Consider the following 24,679-nt stretch of genomic DNA (forward strand, 5'->3'; position numbering starts at 1 on the left):
TTAAACTCTCTCAAACAAGTCCAAGTTACAATAAAATTCCATGAAGATATTGTCTATCTATGCCAGTTTGAATGACAGATGGCATTTTAAATGTCTCATTCAAATACACACTAGCAAAAATAAATCTGTCACGAAAAGGAGAAATTAAAAATAAAATCCAACACATTTAAAAAGGATCCCAAATAAGAGCTTTGGCAGATCTCCCTCTGAGTAAAGAGGATTCACTCCAAACAGCAGTGATTAAACTCCACCCCTGCAGAATGGCATTGACGAGTTCCAGTCCAGTGACCTACAAAGATCCAGGCCGGGTTTTGTCTGCAGCTGTCTGTATAGTAGCTGAGGGCAGAGTTAGTCCTTTTTTCTGTTGTGTTTCTGTTACATACTCATCGCCATCTTGTTGCAAACCCTTTTCTTGTCTGGAAGATTCGCAGGGGATCGGGGTGGGGGGTGGTTCGATTCGGCATTTTTACTGGGGAGAAGGCAAGGAGAAGGAAACCCCCGGTTTTGTTTTTGTTTTTTTTAAAGTCTCCAGGATTTTGGATCCTCCAGTGAAAGGCAACCCAAGCGATGAGCATTGAGACACTTTTGGAAGCGGCCAGATTTCTGGAATGGCAAGCCCAGCAACAACAGAAAACACGTGGTAAGGTGGGGGGGGGGGAGACAGCATGCAAAATCGGAATTAGAGCTGTTTAAAGACACAGGACACCATTTTCCAAAAGCTGAAAAAATATATATATAGTCTTTTATTTTTGCAAGAAAGCAGCCTGATTTCCAGCCAGCCGTCGCCGCACTGTGTGTTACTTACTGTGGCTTAGGCGGGTGGAGGGTACACCTTGCTTTCAGAGCTGATTTGGTAAGAAAAAAAGCATGGTCTCAGGTACATTATGTTCTGAATTAAAATAAATTGAAGGGATGATTGCGAAGGGGCTTGGAGTTAAATCAGTCTCCCTTTAGCCTTTCCTGTCGCCTCTGAAGCAGGCATGTCTTCATTTTTGTTGAGAGTTGAACATTTAGTAGCGACGTGCTGACACATGCTTGTGGGCGATCGGAAAGCCCTGATTTTCGGGAGATTAACGTTGTGCCCCCCCGTTTCTCTCTCATTCATCTATAATGCAGAGACTATTATTCTTTGGAGTCTGCAAAATGCACTTTTTTTCCCCTTTGCTGAAATGGTGAAAACGATCGTGTTCAAAAAGTCAGAGCAATCGAAGCCTGTTTTATTTTTATATTTTTTTTGTTCAAAACCTAAAGTATTTTAATCATTATTATAGTGTGTCTGTGCTGGTGGGAGGGAGTAGTTATTCCCCAAAATGACCCGCAGCCTGCCTTCACAGAACCTGCCGGCAATTTGCTTTGCAGTTGAATTCGTACAATGGTCATTAATATATGTAACGTGTACAGTTGTTTTTTCCCCCCTTTGTGGGGAAAATCTCCTGTATTTTAGATCTTAGGGCGGTGGCAGTACTCCAGCAGAGGGGAGGCTGCTTTTGCATGATGAAATGACATAGAGCGTCATATGATACACTCCACCGTTCCGCCTCTCTCCTTTTCTTGCATGTTCTGCCTTCCTGGAAATTTGCAGAGGGGAACCTTGGGTTGTTCTCCCCCCCCCGCCGATGGGATGGGCGGGGAGATCCGTGCGCCCTTGATTCCGTCTGCGGGGAAGGATCTGGCCCAAGGCAAAGGCAGGGCTGTAGCTTTCCTCTCTCATTCGGAATGTAGCGTGTTGCTGCGTTCCAAACTAGTTAGTTTCATGGGGGGGAGGATGACGTGTCAAGCCCCGCCCTCTACCACGTGCGCCGGGGACGCTCCCTGTGGGCCTTCTGCTGGGTTGCTTCACAGCTGCACTTTCATTCTTACAACACAGCGTGTGGTTGGTTGGGGGAAGGGCTTCGCCAATCGGAGCTGCTGCGATCAGAAATGCAGGGTATTAAAGAATATTTCCACACACACACACTCCCGATCATCTGCTAATGAATGTTGGTGCAGTGCTTTGAAAATGTAAAGTGCAAAATATGTTTAGCAGCGCATCTCCTGATGCAGGAAGAGCCAGTTGTCACCCCAAGGAGTTTATAGTCTAAACTGGATAAAAATAGGGCAGCAAGGACTATACTTTGGTATTTTCCCTCCAGCTCATCTCTCTCGCCCCATCCCCCCAACCTCCCCATGTGATCTTCATCCTGCAGATAACAATGTGTGTATATGTTACAATGATTATTTAATTTCTTATATTGTGGTGGCATCCATGGTTCTTGGCGTGCCACACACACAAAGGCAGACCTGGTCCTGAAGTGCATCAGTCTGATCTACCAATTCCCACTTGCTTGCAGGGAGGCTCCTTCAGTGTTTTGATCAATTTTAATGATAGTTTTAAAATTATCATCCTGTCGCTGGTAATGATTTTATGTGTGAGTGTGTGTACAAGTACAGCACTTCCTTTGTGGGGATATTTTTGGCTGAGTGGGTGTGGAAATCTCATTCTGATTGAACGTTAGACCTGGGCCTAGATCATGACAAGCCTAGACAAAATTGAACTCGGGGCCTTGACTGGCATTCATAATAGTGGGTGCAGGAGGGTATGGGCAGGATGAGACCTCCTATATGAGGTAGTATAGGGTAGGGCAGCCCCACTTCCAACCTGTCATTTTTGATCACATGGTAGAATAGTTGTAGGTGCAGATGGTACTTGCTGCTTGGCAAGAATGCCACCTTTCCTGATGGATCTCTGTACTTGTTATTGACCTTAACCCAGACATAATTCACTTCGAGTGTAACCTTTTCAAAAGGAGAAGATCAAGTGTATGTGTGTGTGTGTGTATGCGTGCGCGCGCACATGTGTGTTTTTAGATTAGCAATGGGCTTTCAGTTAATTATTCTTGAAAATATTGCTGTAGAATTTTGGGATTCCCCGTTTTATCTATTCATTTTATGTACATGTTGTCAAGGCTGCTAGAGCTGTAATGCAGCATTAGCTTGGTGACACTACTGTACCTGCTGCAAAAGCAAGAAGGAACAGTTCTCTTTGTGTGTCATTGCTGTGGGATGGAGCTGAAAATCTATTGTTTCACTGATGAGTCATGCAGGAGATAGCGGTGGTTGTGAAGAAAGGCAGCTTGGAGACATGAAAGGGCAGACAGCTTTCTGGTTAACTAAGAAGGAAAAATAGTCAACCTGTGCTTGTAGATTAACATACCTTCTCCTCCTGAGCAAGTGCTCATGTCATTGCTGGGGCCTGAAAGTTGTACCTGCATCCTGGAGCAGTACAGCTTTAGGGTGAATTGAAAAATCCATGTGTACATTTAAGACAGTGATGGTTTACAGTCTCCATATTCAGACTTGCTGACTGGTTAGTGCTAATATTCCTAGTGGCATGACAAATGCATTCTAGAAGTAGAAGAGATTAAATGTGTGAGACATGGTGTCAGGCCGTGCCGTTCATTGCACGAACCACCTCTTGAGAAGATGGTTATTTTTCAGGCACCCAAAAATGTGCGAGCCCTACCTCAGAACAAGTAGAGGAATGGTCCCAGCTGTGGCTGGCAAGGTGAGCTCATCATGACACAGCAAATGAGGGTCACAAACACACAGGAGCAGGTGGCAGCAGCATGAGCGAGAAGGCACAGGAATGACTCAGGTCAGCCAGGCTTGTGCACAGCTTGCGAGCTGCGGGGGACTTTTGTTAAAAATAGACTTCATGGCAGAACTGAGTTTGAGGAGGGGCTTGAGCAAGGTGATGTGGCAAACCAAGCACAAATAAAAAATGGCCCTAGGTGTCTTCTTGAGTCTGTAAACCCTTCAGGGCAGGGATTGTCTCTTTTCTCCCATCTGCTTGTACAGCACTCAGCACAAATGCCCCAGATCCTGAGTGGGCTCTTTGGGTGCTACCATCATAGAAATACTGACTAGAAGTGCTGTGAGAGGTGGTCTCAACACTGGCAGAGTGGAGAGGGCATGTGGCAGGGGAGAGTCAGTGTGAAAGGAGACCAGGTCAGAGAAATGGGTAGTAATTGTCTGGTGAACAGCTTCAAAGGAGCAGCAAGTTGTACGGACTTGGTATATGGAGGAAACAGTTGAGCAACTCAAAAGGTTGGGGGGAGTGACATAGTTGAAGCGATGGGCAAGAAAACATATTTTGGGCAACCGCAAATCCATGGGGCTGACACTGGAAGGAGGAAGACCCTGGAAGAGTGTCTGCCAGTGCTGCTGGGGTTTGATGTTGCTCTAGCAAGGACACACTGGAATGTACTGGCCTTGTGGGAAAGCGAAGCAGGAAGCTGCTGGGGAGGCTTTGCTGTCTAGGGCAAACTCCAAACTCATAGACCATATTGCTCTCCCTCTCCATTCCATTGCCAGAGAAGGAGAAAACTTTTGGCCATGGCTCCTTATGCCTCCACCCAGCCATGGAACTGGATGGGAAGAAATCACTGCTCTCAGAGGTCCCTCTGCTACAGTTTCCTCTTTTTTTTTTGGCAAGACTTTCATGTTTCTAACATGGAACTGTTTGTTTGACAGAGCTAGCAGAGTAAAGATCAGTGTATCATTTGCTGTGCTGCTCTGGGGAGAGATCCAGCCACTAGTAAACACTTTATAGCGTGGACTGTCATTTTCTGTGCCTTTGTACAGCACTTGGCCCAAAGGGACAGCAACCTGTTGGTCTCCAGGCTCTTCCACAATATAAATGTTAAATGTAAAGGGGGAAGGAATTGTTTTGGGGAAGGAGGAGAAGATTAAAGTAAGGCTGAGCCTGTTTTTGGAGATCCCTGTAAATGTTAAGTGTGACGGTGGAGCTTTTCGCTTCAGTATTTGTTACCCAGGGTTCCATACTGTCTGTGACTACATACTGTGGGAGGTACATCTATTGATGTAGAGGTTTGCACAAGTCTTGTATTGAACCATGGAGCAATGTAAGAGCAATGCGTTAGAATGTTGATTCGCTGGTGAGGAGACAGTGTCTGGGATACAGTATATGCTGTCTCAGGAAATCTTCAGTTAAAACATGGGATGGGAACCCAGGAGATCTGAGTTCTGTACCTGGCTCTGTGACTTGTGCAATATGAGTGTCGGCAAATTACTTTACCTCTCTGTGCTTCGTGTGTGAAATGGGGCTGTCAGTGCTGATATGCCTCCCAAGGGTGTTGTGAAGCTTAATTCACTAATATTTGTCAATTGCCTTGAGGTCCCTGGGCAGAGGGTGCTAAAGGGCAGAGAATTACAAAGCAGTATTAGAGCACTTAATCCTTCTTTGACCCCAATACATAACACAAACTCGGGAGGAGCGATACCAACGGAGACAAATGTTAATACAGTGTGAAACATGTAGCTTTCACTTTGACACAAACTTACAAAGGCGCCACCCTTTCCCCCCCCCCCCCCACCGGTAGTGAGAGTGGAAGAGGCCAATGGACGGCCTACCGGGTGAGGCCTTTGGTTGAAGCACAAGGTGCCGATGCATTCAGCCAGTCCAGAAATCCAGATTGGCTGAACACTCTAGAGTTCTTTATAGCAGGAAGTGGAAGACTATTCAAAGGAGGCAGTGTGGCCAGTTTGATTTCTATCTAGGGCAGTGCACCCACCTGCAGAGGCTCGGTGACCTCCACCCATCTGGGCAGGCATGATGGATGGACTGGTCTTGACAGCGAGTCAGGGTTGAGGAGGAGAAGATCTGCTTGAAAACAGAGGAATCTGTAAGATCCAGTGAAGAGAGCAATGGTTATTCTGTTCGACTTGCTGAGCAGCTTCTGTCTCTAGCTGGTTTGTACTTTTTTTTTCCAGATTGACCCTGTTAGTGGATTGCAGCTTGAATGTTCTCAAACTTCAGGGATTATAGCAAGGAAGAATTACTGGGAAGGCTTCGTTTGCTAAACAGTAATGAAATCACATTCTTAAGGGAGTCAGCTGATCTCTGCAGAAGCGTGAAGGGGATCTCTATCCCTATATATTGCACTGAACAGTTGCTTAAGAGATCTCTGAAGCATCTAGAAAAGGCCTGTAGGATACCAGGCTTGATAGAATGAGCTATGTGGTCTGAGCTGAGATGGCAAGTCCTGTGTTTGTAGGACTGTCGTGTCACTGTCAAATCTAGTGCATAAAACATTGTCAGTTTCACAGCCGAAACAGAACTAGCTCCTTAGCATCATGTCTCTTCGGTTTAATTGTGTATCTCAGAAGGCTGGTTTCCCCTGATCACACATGTGGCTTCCAAATGTTTTGTAAAGCTGACTCAAGTATTTCCAAATATTTCATTTCCCCAGAAGTTACACTGATGCCTTTGCTCTTGGTCGTTCTGCATTTCCTATCAGACATACGTGGCTTTTTGTTGCTCTTCCATCCTTTCTGATGTGAAGAAAAAACTGAACCAGGTAGGGGATTGTTTACCTTAACTGGTGACCTAGATGATCATCTCCTTCAGTTCTCTAACGACCTATGTAAACTAGGACATTTACTGTGTTGTGGAATTGTGTTTATAACACAGTTTGGTCTTGCCTTTGTGGATGAGATAAAATCATGCCATTAGCCATGTTAACATTCCTCATCAAAACCAAACAATTTCTGACACAGTTGGGATACTGCCTTGTTGTTACCCAGTGCCCCAAAATGGTAAATATTTTTCTATACATGGGTTGTAAGGCCTTGTCTACTGTTCAAACTGTGTTTAAAAATGGTTCTTACTACAAAAGTGCTTGGATGCTATGATATTTTAATATGCCTAAGATACCTGCTAACACGGTTTCAAATAGCAGCATAAACAGGTCCTAAATATTTTATTAAATGGTATACAACAGCATGGTGTAGGTTAGGTAGGGACCTCTGGAGCGAACGCCAGTGCATAGAGGATGTAAAAGTTGTACCATGGTTAAAAGAGGTGCCAAGTTTTCAGCCTTTCCTAAAAGATGCACCAGGGTCTCCAAAAGATGGCACGAGTGGGAAACTGCCATCTCCGTTCAGCGTTGGAGCACAGACTCTGCAACACATACAAATATAATTTGTGGATTGTGTTTTAGGGGAGCTGTGCATATATTGCCTCTTTAAATGGACATTGTCCAGCAGTCCCTCATGAGTTGCCCACACACATGCTTCATAAGGTCTTTGCAACATGGAAATATCTGCTTCTTTACTAACATTTATTTTTTTTTCTTGATCTTTGTTACTGTAGTGTTGCTCTTAATTGCCAGTTGCATGCATGGGTTTGCTATTGTAGGGTTTCTCGAGATTGCTGCATGCCTAGTTTGCTGATGAGGAAATTGAAGCACCAAGAGATGAATGGCCCAATCTTAGAAGTGCTGAGCTCCCCTGTTCCCCATTGCAGGCACCCCCTGAAAATCAGTCTGTAAGTGACACGCCCAAGAGCACACTGCAAGTTGCTGGCAGACTAAGCACAGAACCCAGGTATTTTGATTCACAGTCTCCCACTCTAACCACTAGCCTTGCCAGCTACTTGATCGTTAGTCATGCTGCATGCAGCAGCTTGATTCTTTCCAGAGGTTAGACTCTGCTTCCCCAAAGAATATGGTGGAGGCTTTATTTTTTTCTTCCCTCAAAGACTTCCTGTTCAATTGCGTTGGTGCTCCACTGTGGTCAGAGAGGAGGCTTGAGCCATAATGGGTGGATGGCAAGTGGACATAGCTCTGTTGATGTAAACACTAGCTTGACTTTTATGAGTCTGCACAGGCCCGCTGAAACCACAGAATAAATTGACAGCAGGCTGGTTTCAGGAGAATAATTGCCTCTCATAACCCTGACCTATATTGTTACTTTACCGCTTGACTAAATAGCTGTTGTGTTCACCTTATTTTTTTTTTAAACTTTATGATGAATGCAAACCTAGTACATGCGTACAGATAATCAGGACAGGTGATCTGATGAGCAGAAGAGTATCTCTGCGTAGCTGGAATTTAAATCTTCTCTCAATCTGGTGCTGTCTTCACAATTCATTTGCGTTTGACACACTAAAAAGAAAGTATTTTGTATCATTGTCTAAGGAGATGGGGTTGGTTAGTGGGCTGAGCAGAAAAGAAAGGAAACCAGAAACTCCTGGCTTCTTCTCCTAGCTCTGCCACTGTCTCCTTTTGTGGCCTTGGGAAAGTCATTTAAATTCTACAGGTGAAATCCTGACCCCATAAAGGAAATGACATAACTTCCATTTGACTTCAGTGGTGTTTGTTTTCCAATCTGTAAAATGGGGGTGATAGCATTTATCTACCTCACAGGGATACTGTGCTGATAAATTTCCTACATTTTGGATCGCCCTTGAAGAGTATGAAAAATTATATATGTTCCTAGGGCCAGACTTTCTACTGGTATAATCGATGTAGCTTTGTTGAGTTCAACAGATCCGATGCTTAGTATTTTATACATGAGTGTTTGATGGATGCATATGCTGGGTTGCTATGAAAAATTCAGGGAAGGAAGGAAACCATCTGCCTCCAACCCTCCCCCACACATGCATAGCATTTTCATAACACTTTGTTCTTCGGGCTCTATAAATGTTTCAGACTTCTGTATAGTCTGAATCTTGCTGTTCAGGATTTGGGATTCCCCAGAACGAATTGCATGTAAGTGCCTGCATAATTCCATCAGGAACATGGGAATTGTCTTACCAGATCAGACAAGGAGTCCATCTAGTCCAATATCCCGGATTAAACAGTTGTCTGTACTAGCAGCTTCAGAAGAAGGTGTAAGAAATTTTGTAGTGGACAGTTAGCAACCACCTGCCCATAGGGGAAGTTTCTTCTTAACCGTTGGCGGAAGGTGGTTCGTTTATGCCCTGAGGGATAAAGGCTTAGAGTTCTTTGTGTTTTAAGGTGTTTTCATCCATATAATGTCTAATTTATATTATTTTTAATCTCACGGAACTCTTGGCCTCTCTGATATGATTTCAGTGAATTGCACAGGTTAAGTGTGTGTGTGTGTGCGCGCGCAAATTATGAGGGACTCCTGGACAATGTCCATTTAAAGAGCAAGAGGCTTTCCTTTGATAAGTTTTCAATTTGTTGCTTTTCAGTTCTGTTGAGAGTCCTGTGGTTTTTGTATTATGAAACAGAGTGAGTCGGCGTTCCCAATTTACTGTCTCTGGTCCATTTGTTAGTGTATGTACCTTTGCCACATCCCCTCTGATTTCTCTGTCTAAAATAAACAAGCCCAATCTCTCTTTGTACAGAAGTCTTTCCATTTCTCTCATATTCATCATTCATTTCTGAACCACCTCAATTTCTACTCTTTCCTTGCGGGGGTCAGGGGGAGGAGCAGGGTTGAACAGAGCATTCGAGGACAGGGGGACCCAGGGTTCATGTAATGGCACAAGAACATTGCAGAGCATGGGAGTGGGGTGAATAATGAGGACTTTTAACTGACTTAAAAATCTATGACTGTCCCGGTCAAAGTGGGGCAGCTGTCTCTTCTAATTCTTACTTATTCAGAAAGAGATCGTCTCAGTTTGGCTTCTGAATCCAAACGCTCTTGCATGATCATAGTCCTCTGCTTGTTAGGAAAGCTGCTATATTTCTTCTGATGTCCTGTGTTTATTTTTCCCTAATACAACATACAGGTCTCTACAAAACCAGAAATAACCTGTATGTGTTTCAGTGTTCGCATTAATCCTGGCACCACCGTAGAATCTCCTGGCTTGCTACCTCTCCCCGCTTTCTGCTTCCTGAATCTTCTTCATAAGACTAGCAGAATCTGTTTTAAAAAAAGCAAAATGTTTAGCTGAGGGCACCTGGGGAAAGCCTACAAAGTGGCGATAACCTCTTAGAAGGTGAGGGATGGACCTCCCATGTGTTAGCATAGTTGTGAGGTGCTCTGCATGTCACAAATGAAATCATGCTAGTAGCAGCTCTGTTTAAAGCTGCTAATGGGATTCTTGGTTTCCCTGGATTGTATGAGGAAGAAGTTCTGTGCATGTCTGAGAGTCCCTTTAGACCCATGTTATGGACTAACTAGAGAAGGCAATGTTTTGGGCTTTGTCTGTGCTAGGAGACTGCTGTTTAATGGGTATGAAACCCAAATTCCTACCGCTCCCAACACCCTTCAAATAGGATTGGAAAGTGTTTGAGTTGATCATCCATTACAGGATATCTAGGTTTTACCCCTTAGTTCATTCTTTCATCCAGCTATCCATCCAATTTGTTAGAAATGCCTCTCTGGAACTCTAGATAGCCTCTATAGTCTTTAAATACACCTCGAAGAATTCATAGGGCTCAGGGTTCAGAAGTCTCTCCCATCACTACACAACTAAAATCCTCTCTTGTCAACGGATTGCTACCCCATTCAAGCCACCCTTTTTGGAAAGCCTGGGAATAGATAGGTCTTACAGTTTTCCACAAAAGTCGGTAGGTCCAGGTTCTGACAGATCAAATGAGGAAAGAATTCTAGAGGCCGGGACCATCTCCTGAAAATATCCTGCTCTTAGCCATACAGCTTGAAGCGTACAAACAGGTTTGCGCACTGTTCCGGGTTAGCATTTTTTCTCTAAAAAATAACTCTGGCCTTGTTGGCCATGGAATCAGGGCCAGAAGCCTGCTTGCAACAATATGGCAGAATTTTTACTGTGATCTGGAGAGCGCTCTTGTCAACCTTGCCATAAGCAGAGCACACTAGGCTCTTATCAAGTCAGTTCCATGAGGAACAGGCAAGTTTTGAGCTTGCCTGAGCCGCTGATGAAAGATGCCACGGAGGTAAAGAGTTGCAGTGATGCTATTAATTGTGCCACAAGAGGACACAGCCCTGTTTTGCTAAGCAGATGCCTGGGCATACCACCTGGTGTGACACTTGTTCCCTCTTTGATCCTGTTTATTAGAAATGACTGGAAAAACCCTTGCGTGAAAATGAATATTGACGTTCTTGTGAACTTGGAGACAGTGTGAATGCTCGTTACACTATGGGGAGTCCTTGATATCAAAAAAGCTGTGAAGGCTGGCGACTCCAATGCTTGTGTGCTGTCCTTTGATAAGTAGATGTCTTTACATTCTTAGCTGCTTCTCATTTGCAAATATTAGAGTGGAAATTTCAGAAGTACTCCATGTGCTCCCATTGACTTCAGTGAGAGTAGAATTAGTCCAGTGCTAACTACTTTAGAAAATCCCACTCATGCAGCCTTTTGACCAGTAAGCTGTGGTGTACTGTGCTTCTGTTGTTAGAATCTAATAAAACTGGTATTGCATGCTTTGTAGTTAGTGTTGCGTAAAATAGTGCCAAACAAATATACCATTTAAAGAGACAGATGGTTAACGCACAGTTACAATGCTGCCATTATGACTCAGTGTGACTTTGGGTAAGCCACTTAACCAGCCTGTGGCTTACCTTCCAGAATCTCTAAAACTGAAATGTTAATTCACCCACCTGCCAGAAGCATCGTGAGGCTTACTTCATCTACGTCTTTGAGATCCTTGGCTGGAAGTTGTGAGAGATGTGCTAAGTAATTTCTTGTTTTCTTTTGAAATATGTTTTATTAAAGTAAGCACAGATTTACAGTTAACATTTGACCTGCATATTTAAATAGCTCATAGTTCCATTGGGTTTCTGCAGGCTTTCGGACAGATCTCAAGCCAGCCCAATTTGCAATTCACAGTCCCTCATGTGAGTGTTTGTTTAGAGAACATGGGATTGGATTCCATGAACAGTCCCTTCTTCCTGTGGGGTCTTGCATGGAAGCCATTCAGCTGACAAATAGCTTCTTATAAGAATAAACTGGTTTTCTGGGTATTCCTTCAAAAAAAGCAGCTGATGCCCAATAGAAAAAAAAATTAAATAAACATCCTATTTACAAACAACTCTGGTGATTATACTCCTAAGGGCCCATCATATGATGCAGTGAAGTCAGTTGTGGTTGTTCTGTCTGCTGAAGCCATCATAGTTCTGCATTTTCGCATCTGGACTCTATATCTTTGTACCTTCTGCCGATTTCAGACTGTCAGACCCTTAGCATGCGCCAGGGAAAGGGGCTCAGTTAGTATACACTGTTACCTTTTGAAGGCAGTGGCGTTAGAGCTTTTGTATAAATTGTGTCGTGATGACTAACAAAAGGGGAAAAATAAACCCCGGTCTTTCCTTTGACTGTTTTCCTCTGAGTGTTTTTTCTCTTGGCAAGTAGACGCTATCGTGTACATAACACAAAGAACACTACACCCCACGCCAAAATGGGAGCATAATATACAAACCTCTATATCTGCTGCATTGGGAAACTGCCAGCATTGGAGACCTGATGGAACAAGGGCCCTGAACCTTTCTGAGTCCACGCACAGATCAACAGAAACCATTTTGAGAGACAAAGGCCCGCACGTGTAAGTGTACTTATGGTTGAGTTTTCTCTTGTCATCCAGAAGCCAGGTGTGATGTTGTAACTTGAGTTCCTTCCAACTGTGCCTGATCAGTAACCTCACATGTTATCTGTGGGCCAGAAACATCTCATTTGTCCAAGCCTCTTGTGTTAGACACCCCTGCTAAGCTTAAATGGCACCTCTTTATTATTTGAAGACCAGCTTTGGCACTGTTACTCTGGGAGTCCACATAACACCACTCTGAGGGTCTTATTTAGAACTTTACCCTCCCAGCTGGGGTCAGAGCTCCCTTAGCAGAGTCCTTGGGAGAATAAAGTGAAACAATTTTCCCATTACCTGTGTTGAATTGAGTTCCCACCCCATCCCCATCCTTGATTTTTAATTTAAGGGCCCTATATCCAGTCAGGAATGTGATTCTATGCCAGCTGACTGTGTGCATCTTAAAACTCTAGAAACTGGAGCTAGAAGTTTCCTAGCACTTTATCTGGTCTCTTTTGAGATGTCAAATCCTTTGAAACGTTCTGTTTTTTCCCCCTCTCAGAACTGCATAAGGACAACTAGATCCAGCCGTTGACCAACGGGACTTGAATTAGGGTTTCAGGAGCAGATTGGTGATTGTGGTGAGGGGAAGTATGCACTGCCCAGTAAGCTGTCCATCCCCCATAAAATATGGTAAAGTACGTGTGCCCCTTCTTCTCACTTAGCGGCTTATAGGATCTTGCAGTCATTTCCTTCTCGGTTCATTTAGGTTGGGTTATGAGTGTTGCTTAGTTTTCTGAAAGAGTTTCAGATAAGCATGTCATAGTGAAACCTCCAATAGCCTCTCTTAGTTGATGCTGCAGAAGGCCTTTCTGCATAAAGTCTTATTTGATCTGCTTAAACAGATATGCTCATATTTCTTCTGAGTGGGGAAACAGGGAATCAAACTTTTTGGCGGTAGTAGTGCCTAGTGACTAATCTTCTGCACCTGAATTGCTAATAGCAAATATTACCTCAGTGTTAGAAAGGATGACTTTGTGGGGTGGGCATCAGCTAGGCAGACCTACCCTTCCTAGAACCACAAATTCAAATCCCAGCAGGTTTGACTTCATCCTTTAGAGTGTGGTGTTGTCTGAGCACAGGACTGGGAGCCAGGATCTCGAGTTCTAATCCTTGCTCTGCTGCCGGCTCCCTCCAGGGCTTTGGGCAAGTGGCTTATCGTTGGCTGCCTTTCCCACAGCCGAAGCAGCATTGACTCCCACTTGGAAATCCTCTGGGGTTCAGCTGCTGTGGTGGAAAATAGCTGCTTCCTGGCTCTGTCCCTTTCTGTTCCCCAGAAATACACCACAGAGCTTCAGCAAAAGGGTTTCTGCAGGGCTCCAGGGTGGGAGATATCATGGATTGGTAATAAACCGAAGCCCTGTCTCTTCTGCACTGACATTAAAGATACGAAGGTATATTCCTAAGTGTAGTAATTTGTCTTGGGTCCTTTTTGCCAGTATTTCAGCTTTCTACCACTTCGGCAGAAAGTGTCACACTCCAGAGGTGGATGCATTTCAGTGGCACTGTACGTACAAACAACTAGTGAAACATTTTACCATCATTTGTGATGAAAGACCATCTTGGAAATACTGAGATTTTGATTGTGATTTATCTTCACTTGAATAATACAGTATCAGTAGCCCCATCTCCATATGGCATGAGGACAAGGCATCTTGCTAGCACCCTGGAATTTGAATGAAGTACTTCGATCAGCAACAGTTGGGGAAACACTGATGGAGGAGAAACAGCTGGCACTTTTCCTGTGGGCACATTTTTGTTATGTTAATGAAAGCCCAGCCCCACACTGGAGATATCTGTCAAACCACATCATACTAGAAAGATGTTGATGGCTATAGATGGCTATTAGCCAGGATGGGTAAGGAATGATGTCCCTAGCCTCTGTTGGTCAGAAGATGGAGATGGATGGCAGGAGAGAGATCACTTGATCATTGCCTGTTAGGTTCACTCCCTCTGGGGCACCTGACATTGACCACTGTCAGTAGACAGATACTGGGCTAGATGGACCTTTGTTCTGACCCGGTACAGCCGTTCTTATATTCTTATGTTAAATTGGAGAGGGTTCAGAGAAGAGCCACAAGAATGATTAAAGAATTAGAAAATATGCCTTAGAGTGATATACTCAAGGAGCTCAATCTATTTAGCTGTTTGATAATGGGCTGTTCAGTCTAGCAGAAAAAGGTAAAACATGATCAAGTAGCTAGAAGTTGAAGCTAGACAAACTGGAAATAGGAAAGAAGGCGTAAATTTTTAACAGTGAGAGTTACATTGGAACAGTTGGACCAGGGTCATGGTGTATTCTCTATCACTAACCATTTTTAAATCAAGAGTGGATATTTTTTTCTAAAACGTATGCTCTAGAAATTATTTTGGGGAAGTTTATGGCTTGTATTATACCAGAGGTCAGTCTAGATCACAATGGTTCCTTTTGGTCTTGGAATCTGTGAATCTGTGACCACAGAGACAAAAGATAGAGGATAGAGAGCAGATGAGGGGAAGGCGTTAACATCTCTTATAGAGGGAGGAGTGAACAGTGCGAGCCCCAGAGTCAAGAGAGTATTATAAATAAATCATAACCCCTGGTATTTGAGGTGTGCATAAAGCGAGGCAGATGCCAAGTGCGGCTGGTCAGCACTCTCTCATGCTATGCATGTTCCGGATGAGCTAGTGCCAAGTGCACGTGTGTTGTGTGTGGAGAAAGTAGTTTGTGAGGATTGTGCCTGTATGTCATAATTCTGCATAAAAACGGTCACAGGTGAAAGGCCATAGGAACTTTTAAAGGCAAATAGACACATAAGGTATGTAGTTTTATCCCCATGTGTCTTACTCCTGTCCCTTGCTTCTTTGAAAGTCCTTTCCATTCAAACCAGTGCCTGCAGCCAAGACCAGATTTAGTAGTGTTTTGCTCTGGTACAATGAAGGATTATTTTTTGAGACAGCATCCTCCTCAATCTCTCATTGCTCACAAATTCCTCCTCCTCCTCCCTCCCCAAAAAAATCAACCCTCCATCAGCTTTACAGCATCAATCTTATGTTCGATGTGGTACGTTCCTGAAACTGGGATGCTCTTCTTCCCACACGAATCAGGCTCTTCAGTGCCTAGGGTGGAGGTTTTGAGGATCCTAAGAGCTGCCTCTGTGAAATCAGGTGACAATATCCTGCCTTTCCTAGGGTGGATGGACTTGACCGTCTAATAATACTTAGCTCCTATTTCATCTATCGGTTTCAAAATGCTTTAAAGAGGAAGATAAATATCATGTTACTGATGGGAAAACAGAGGTGGAATGATTTTGGCCAATGCCACACAGCAGGTTGAAGGTAGAGCCAGATATAGAATCTAGGTTTCTTGATTCCCACTTCAGTGGAGAATAAAGGGGTGAATGGTTGGGGTCAGGCCAGGTCGGAAAATGACTCAACCTTCTTGGGCGTGGGTTGGGTCAGGCGGGCTCAAGTCCAGGTTAGGCTTAAAAACTAGGCCCGAGCAGAGCTCTAGTCCGGTGCCTTATTCACCATAATAGGTCCTGACTTAATAGACTCTCATTACTATGGTCCTTATACATTTGAGAGATGGGTGTTGAACTATCAACTGGAGAAGAAGGTAAAATACAGCTAAACAGACGTTTATTCAGTAGAGATGGGAGGGAGCAGTTGGGGTTGGGTTTTGTCATTTTTATCTGAACTGCCGAAGCTCAGGAATGCATACTTCATTCCATCTCCTATTCACACCTGAATCCAGGCCCACACATGTGCCCAGCTGTTATCTACCTTTGTGTCAGCAGGGAACCATTTCTTGAGGGAGGGATTGGCTCCACCATCACGCACCATGCATGTTCTTGTCATCGGTTTCTCATCTTCTCAGCCCCTCTCTCCGCAATCTGCAAAAGTAGAAAATAGTCTTCACACTTGCAATAGTAGTTATATGTAATGGCCTTGTCCTGCCATTTTCCAAACACGACTAACAGTGGTCTCAGTAGATTATAGGAATGAGGACGTGAGCTGCATCATGAGTATTATTTTATTTTACAATGGTAAACCAAAAGTATTGTGTTGCTTTTGAAGTCTAAGACCCTAATGTGAAAAAACCAGCTTCCTCCCCACCCCTTTGTCAAAGTCTGTCCTCTTTTCCTATTCCCAACCAGGGGACTCCCACCAGAAAGATCAAATCAAAGCATGTATTCATTTCAGAACTCAGTTGTTTGTAGCTACAGTGTCCTGCCCAAACATTTATAAGCAAACTTTAGCTCGATGGCATTGTCCTCCATACAGCTGCTTATTGCTTCAGTCCACTTGCGATGCTGGGATAGGTGATGTTTGCTGTAACATAAGATGCTTATGTTAGTGCTGCACTAAAACATGAAATGACCAAAATGCACCGATAGAGATGGTCTTTAAAAGCTGAGCTAAGATCCATTTCTAGCACAACTTAACAGGATTTATTTGTTCAGTTTTCCTCAGTCCTACCCCATGAAGCAACCAAACTGCCAGGAAAGGAATCCTGTGTTTAATAAACAGTTAATGTACTTGTTATTCAGTATACACTACTAACATTTTTATGGAGGGGCCTGTTTAGTTAAGCAGCCAACCCACATTAACATCCAATGGGGTTTTATCTTTAAATATCTAGCCCTAATTCCCTTAAATTCTTTTGGAAATTCCAGCCAATAGGCACGTATATAGACAAAAATTACATGATTCAGAGGTAGAGGAAAAAGAATTAAACACCTGGGGACCGATTCCCCAACCCATTTAAACTGGTGTCAATTGGGAGTAAGTACACTGAATCACACTGGTGTAAAACCGGCGTGCAATCAGTCAGAGCTTCTGTGTGGCACATACAAGTTAATAGAGTAATTTTCGAGCGTTCCCAGCTACCTGAAATATTAGATGGTTCAGATATACACTGAAATGTGTCAGTATGTTGGACATGCTTCTCTTCGCATTGACTGCAGTGAAGTTCTGATGTACGCCAAGGGAATTAGGCCCAATGCATAACTAACTGCATATAGAGTTATGGAATGTTCTCTCTCAATATTCCAGCATAAGAAGACTGATTTGGCAAAGGCAGGCACTCTGTACACCTGATTTATGAATGCTGACGGTCTGTCCAGTTAGGAACACTAATAACAGCAGGGATCCTTCAAATTGTAGTCTTGCAAAATGCGTTTTCTTAAAAGGCCGCATGCAGCCTGCTCCTTCAGTGAACTTCTGCATTCTTGACAGTGGCTGCTCCTGACTGGTGGTAGCAGGAGGCCTGGGTAGCTGTCTGCAGAACTAGTGCTTGTAATTGCAGCTTGAGAAAATGTCCAGGCCAGTTGAAGGGGAGGCGTTAGATTTAAACCCAGCAGATTGTTAGATAACAGAGTTAGAGTCCCTGCCGCTGTGTGCTTTGAACCAGTTAGGCTTTAGTACTAGTCCACTGGTCAGAGAATGTTGGCGCTGCTTCCTGTATCCTCATGTGACATGATTTGCTGTCTCTTCTGTTTCTGTTGCTGCTAGCGCTGCCGTCCTCCTCCTTTATTATGTGCAGCCACTGTAGTTGGGTTGGCAGCTGAACTAAAATCCTCAGCCCGAGGGACTGAAATCTATTCACAGAACACAGGCAGATTGTGCGGTGGTAGTGAAAGTTTCCCTATTCCAGTGTGCCTCCTTTGTGACCTAGAGTGACCCCTGGGGATCACAGGGGGGTTCCGCTTTCCTAGTCCACTCAGACCTTGTTCTCTTTGCTGAGAATGTCAAAAGCGGGTCACAGTTACGAGGGTGAATTTTGGGATGTTGACCCCGTTCAGCAATCCGTGTGGGCCAGAAATACTGGTGACTTGTACATGAATGTCACAGACATCACGTGTGTCCTACATGTTGGATTTGTTTGAGATCATGTACTGGCTTGTAGGTGAACTAATATGAAAGTGGCCCTTTATGTGTGTATAGACTGTAAATATCTGATATATAGTAAGCCATTTGCTTCTATATCGGGGCACATGAAGCAGATGGAAAAAACTTGCTTGAGACCACCCAAGTTATGTCATGCAGACTACTAAAAAGCTCTTAGATGGACTTAAAATCATAGAATCATAGAAATGTAGGGCTGGAAGGGAGTTCAAGAGGTCATCTAGTCTCACACTGACGCAGACAAGTGTTTGTCTGACCTGTTGTTAAAAATCTCCAATGATGGGGTATCCACAACCTCCCTAGGTAACCAGTGCTTAACTCTCCTTAAAGTTAGTAAGTTTTCCTAATATCTAACCTGAATCTCCCTTGCTGCAAACCAAGCTGATTGCTTCTTCTCCTACCCTCTGTGGACATGGAGAATGATTGTTCACCAAGTTCTTTATAACAATGTTTTACATATTTGAAGACTGTTATCTCTAAACTAAACATGCCTATTTCTTTCAACCTTTCCTCACAGGTCATGTTCTCTAAGTCTCTCTTATCATTTTTGTTGCTCTCTTCTGGATTTTTTCCAATTTGCTCACCGCTTTCTTAAAGTGTGGTATCCAGAGCTGGACACAATACCCCAGCTGAGGCCTCCCCAGTTAGGCACAGGTATAAAACCGAGAAGGAAGTCTGTTCCCTGTGGTTTGATGCATCTACAAGCACTGTTTCCATCCCATGGAATCTGCTTCCCAGAGGTATATTGGGTGTAATTAAGAGAGGTGTCTTAGGCACAATTTTCCCTTTTGCATTTTCAGGACCAGATGCCAGTTCAGGTCCTTTGTGTTTGTAAACAACTCGGGTCATTGATCTACTGGTGTCAGATTTGGGCTACAACATCCTTGAAATGAATCCTGTAGCACAGGGGAGCCCAGCATTTGTGATGCCGAAGGCCTGATGGGCAGCTTGTCGGGAGCCTGAGTGAGGGCTGTACCTGCTTTGCAGATGTATTTACATAAATATTTCTGAGCAGGAGTACATGCCTGTAACCTTGCTTTCCTGAACTCGTATCTTCCTGGATGAATTAAATTTGCTCATTGTATGATTTTCACTAACAACACTGATCTATACATTGATTAGCATTGTCCTCACTTTGGGGTCACAGCACAGGGGCAGCTGCAAGCCACATTCTGGGTCTTACACTATTTTTATCCCGACTTAAATACCAGGAGCCAGGACAGACATTCATTCATCATTGACTTCAGTTGAGTTATCCCAGGAATGAATTTGGTTTCAGGATTTACCAGCCCTAACCAGACTTGCAGTAAGTCCAGGAGTTTCTGTTTATCAGACCAGTATTTAACTTCTTACAACTAGTTAGAGGTTCTCCTTCCATCCATCACAGGCAGTAAAAACTGGCACCAGTGTAGCGCTGGTGAAATACTCCTTGTCTCTGTGAGCACAAGTGCCCAGCAGCTCTGATGCTGGAATACCTGCTCAAACAATTAGTCATCAGGTCACCTGGATCGAATTTCCTCTTGCATTCTGTGCCAGGGCCATCCTATTGGTTCTGGCTGCAAACCAGACAGCAAATTGGAGCCAAAGAATTGCACACAAAAGGGCTTTTATTTATTCGTTCTTAATGTTGCTTGGTTTAAGTGAATCAGTCTGAAATGGGTGGTAACTCAGGTTTAAAACCATTTACATCAGTGGATTTCTGCTGATGGGGTTTTGCCCTTACATCTTCCTTTTTTAAAAAACATGTCGATAATGTTATTTTCCCAATATCGCTTATATTAGAGGAGGCCAGAGTCAAGGTTGGCACCCCGAGCCAAACACCCCCTTGCTTTGAGGACATCCAGATCCCAACTTCATCACCTTGCTCTCCGTTAACAGGCTGAATCCAAATGCTGTGTACGAATGTTCTGTGACCTTAGGAGAGTCCAGATCACGTGTGAAACGCCTTCCAAGCCGTGGAGTTTCACATGCTTTCCAGCCAAAGTGCCCCCATCTCACTGAAAGGGATGGAAACCTAGTCCTAGGTTTTGAGCATGATCCAAAGGCTGCCTTCAGTTTTTCTAGACCAGTGGTTCTCAAAGTTTTCTACTGATGATGGCTTTCATACAGCAAACCTCTGAGTGCAACCCCCTTATACATTAAAACCACTTTTTTATATTTAGCACTATTATAAATGGTGGAGGCGAAGCAAGGTTTGGGGTGGAGGCTGACAGCTTGTGACTCCCCACGTAATAACCTTGCTACCCCCAGAGGGGTCATGCTCCCCAGTTTGAGAACTCCTGCTCCAGATGCTGGGGTCTACTGAACCACCAAGTCCTTGGGCCAGGCTGTGGTCCGATTGGGTTTATGCTTTGCTTATAATGCTGCTGAGAAATGAACCAGGATTCTCAACATTTGTAGGCAGCAGCTGTAATAGAGGAGTAAAAGAGAGGCTTCTTTCTCTCCTCTGCCTCAGCCAGTAGGAACCAGGCTGAGCTGCTCTCAGCTGGAATTTGCTCTTTGCATATTTTACACTTCCTGCTGCAGATACTCTTCCTGCTGAATTTTGTATCCCCTCCCTGACATGCACTGGGCCAAAGTCTGCTTTCTGTCTCTCTATGGCAAACCTGGTTGATTCTAAGGAGGTCTGTGCCAGTTTATCTGAGCGCAGAATTGGGCCTGAATACTTTTCTGTGAGTGGGTTGGTGGGAGGAAATATCCTGTATCATGTCAGACAGCGAGCATGCATGTTGGAATGGGACAAGCGTTCTTTCAGAATCTGGAAGAACATTGTATTCCCCCACCTCCTTCCCCACTTGCCCCACAAAGCAACTTAACTAATGCAAAAAGCTTTTGTTTTTAACGGAGGAAAACGGCCATTAAGTGGAGCTGAGCTTTCAGCTGTGTATATGTGAAAAGGATTATTTAGCTGTGTGTGTTGGAAGATTGCTTGGTTTGGGGTTTTTGTTTTTTTTTGTTTTGTTTAACTTTTATTTAGTTATTCCCTAAGGGGAATAGTTTTATCACTGGTGTTTGTTTCTCTCTGTACAAAAGGGAAACCCCCTATTAAATGTAGGTTGATGTGGGTTTCTGTTTGTTTGTTTAATTTGACTGCTCTCCCCGCATACGGTGCTGGCCAATGTACTGTGGGGATGGGAGTCATCAAAGGACCAGGTGGACAATAGAGGAATTGCATTACATTTTAAGTAAAGCAAGTGATGTGATGTATAGATTTTTATGGTGTCTGGTGTTGTCAAAACGCATGGCCACATGCATCTCAGAGTTAAGTTAACGGGCCGACTATAATGCACAATGGCAAAGAAATGTAGTTAATGAGCCTTACTCTCTTCTCCGAACAGTTCCACATCAGTCTGTGGGTTTCAGTTGGATTCCTCCTCACTGAGGGCTTTATGCAGCTCCCATTGAAGTCAGTGGCCAACCTGCCACTGACTTCAGTGTTGCTGGATCACACCCTCACACCGCTGTAAATCAGAAGGTTCTCCAGCCCAACAAATCCATTCTGTCCTGACCTCACCTCAGGGAGACCAATTTGAACCACATGCCCACTGTTGATATAACTCAGCCTTTGAATGTGCTGGATCACATCTGTGTGAATTCGAAGAGAGGCATGCCTGAGTCTGTAGGGTTTGCCAGTCTCTCACATACAGGATGTCCTTAGGGAGATGGGGCTGCAATGATTTTTTATGCTAGATGCCCTCATTGTCTCTGCTGTTTTTGGGCCTGATTCTGCACCCATTGAAATCCATAGGAGTTTTGTTATTGCAGGATGGGGGCCTTTTAGAGACATTCAGCAGCCCCTTTGCCTGTTTATAAATGAAAAAGGAAGAATTGGCCAGATGTGCTGTGGATTGAATTCTGCCTCAGTAAATTAAGCTACACAATTTCTTTCTAGAAGAATATAGGCATACAGAGCTTGGAGGATAAACATACCGGGAAAAGGGTTCTCTAGAAATGCACTGTTTTGAGAGCTCAGTGCAAAGGGCCTACTTAAAATTGTGTGATAATATAGGGAGGCAAGGACCAGGGCTTCCTTTTTCTTAAGTTTCCTTGTTTTGTTTTTTTCTAATGATGAAATGTTAAGAACAAGCTTCTGGGAGGCATGGGGTTAAAATAAATGCACTTCTTGTTTATTAACGCCAAGACTCCAGATTTGTAACCAGAGTTCAGAGGTATTTAGAGCTGAGGTTTTGCTTTGGACCTGTCTCTAGTTCAGGGTATAAGATAATAGCTATGGGGGCCAAAAGGGTATTCCTTGTCCCAGTCAATATATACGTTATTGCACAACTAGCTAGGCCTGTTGTGAAAGGGTTTTATCATCCTCTGAAGAACCAGGGATAAGGCCAGTTTGCACGCATGTGTGTGTGTGAGTGAGTGAAATTTTGGGAGGGGGACTTGGGCCAGGACATCCGCAGTCCCACTGCTTGAGACAGTAGGAGAAGGATTATCTGGCAGTATGTCTCTTTTAAGAAAATAAGAACAGCCAGACTGGGTTAGACCAAACAAAAGTCCATCTAGCCCAGTATCCTGTCTTCCGACAGTGGCCAATGCCAGGTGCCGCAGAGGCAATGAACAGAACAGGGAATCATCCAGTGATCCATCCCCTGTCGCCCATTCCCAGCTGCTGGCAAACAGAGGCTAGGGATAGCATCCCTGCCCATCTTGGCTAATAGCCATTGATGGACCTGTCCTCCATGAATTTATCTAGTTCATTTTTGAACGCTGTTTCTGCCAGAACGCCTGGTCTCACTGCTGCTGGGGAGAGCAGGCTGGTTGATTTGTTGTTGAATGTGCAGGACCTTAAAAACTGAGGGTTAACAAGCAGTCCCTTCAGTTTCTTGTGCTGAAGGTCTGGTTGTGAAGGCAGCTTATGTTGTATTTTAATAATCTATGCTTGAATAAAGGGAAAATATAGGGAGAGAGCAGCATGATCCAATGACTGGATTGGAGGACTGGGAATCAACAGACCTAACCTCAATTCCTCACTCTGCACTGACATACTGCATGGCCCTGGGCAAGCCATTTCATGTCCCTGGGCCTCAGTTTCCCCATCAGGAAAAGCAGGTGAGGGGGGATACTGATACTTACCAATTTTGTAGGGAGACCTAAAGATGGAAAATACGGTGTCAGAGGAAAGTGCTTCACTGTTGGTGCTTTTTGTTTCTTTTACAGAAGAAAATGAAAAGCACGAAAAGCTCCGCCTAGAAAGAGAACAGGAGCAGAAGAAGGCCAGCGTACAAAAGGTTAACAATGCCTTTCACCCGGAAGAGCCAAGGAATGAAATCCCAGCAGTGCCCGTCTCTCCCCCTGCACCAGCTCCTCCTCCTCCTCTGCCACCACCCCTAGCACCCCCCATATCAGTCATTCCCATCCCCGTGGTCACTAGCTCACCTCAGCACGCAGCCCAAACCACTCCGCTCATACAACATCACCAGCCTCTCATAAGCACTGCCAGCATCAGCAAAGAAGTGTCATCTATTGCACCTGTTATACAGAGACCATCCGGCCCACTTCTTCCAGACGTCAAGGCTGCTACGCCCTCTTCAGGTAGCCCCAAGCAGTTACCGCAGTATGCAGCTCCAGTACTGGCCATCTCTCAGCATCATGTGGTTCAGCAGCCAGTACAGCCCCAGCCTCAACCACATCAACCTCTGCAGCAGCACCAGGCACCGCCTCAGCAGCTCAATGCTCTTAAGCTGGCCCCGGCAGAAGATGCCAAACCAAATGAGCAGAAGAAGAGACCTGGAGGGTGAGTCCCCAGAAACTTATAAACCGTTGTACAAATACGTCATGTTGCCGCTATGTAGGATCTTTGGAGAGCTTGTGAGGGAAAGGAAATGGAGGAGGAGTGGGGGAATGGGATCTCTGAATACTGCATCAAACTCGAGACATCGCTGCTTTGTGGAGGGTTCTCTGACCCTGTCCTCAGTCAGATCACAACCATGCAGACTCCATGAGCATTTGAATACATTCATTGGTGGTGGGATTTTACCTTGGCTTTCTCTGACCAGAGCACAGGTTTTTATCTGACCCTACACTGAATTATAAAACAGTTCTAGACCACCTTTCTGATCTGGAACAGTGCCCAGGCAAAAAACCCGTCCCTGATGGCCAGGGAAACCATGCAGGGACCCCTTAGCAACAACTCTGTTTAAACATGTCATTACAGTATCCCAGAGCAGACATCATCATAATTATTTCTTTGTGCAATGATCATTTTAAATTCTAAATTAAATGAAAGGTGAGCACACGGGCACTGCTTCACAGAGAAGGAATGCCCTGGCTCTGATGTGCAGAAAGTAACAGAGCAAACATGCTCACGTTTAACTCTGGTGGATGAGGTCTTTGTGGTTGTTATCTCAGTTCAAGAATTAAAGGAGAACCTTCCTGAGACCAAATTATACCTAACCAGTAACTAAAGTCCCCGCTTTAAGCAGGTAACAGGTACAGCAGAGGTGAAGGCTCTGCACGCTGCTCCT

General features: G+C 44.3%; 1 protein-coding gene across 1 annotated transcript in view; it reads left to right on the top strand.

Annotated features, from left to right (window-relative positions):
* The first annotated feature begins 355 nt into the window (after nucleotides 1-355).
* MNT (MAX network transcriptional repressor) overlaps nucleotides 356-24,679 on the top strand; it is a 70,572-nt gene continuing 46,248 nt past the window's right edge. Inside the window, exons 1-2 of the mRNA XM_032779441.2 lie at nucleotides 356-640; nucleotides 23,373-23,949. Of these exons, the coding sequence (XP_032635332.1) occupies nucleotides 568-640; nucleotides 23,373-23,949 (650 nt within the window). The 5' untranslated portion in view covers nucleotides 356-567. The remainder of the gene's footprint in view (nucleotides 641-23,372; nucleotides 23,950-24,679) is intronic.

The sequence above is a fragment of the Chelonoidis abingdonii genome, chromosome 20, assembly GCF_003597395.2.
Source record: "Chelonoidis abingdonii isolate Lonesome George chromosome 20, CheloAbing_2.0, whole genome shotgun sequence".
Classification (NCBI taxonomy): Eukaryota; Metazoa; Chordata; order Testudines; family Testudinidae; genus Chelonoidis; species Chelonoidis abingdonii.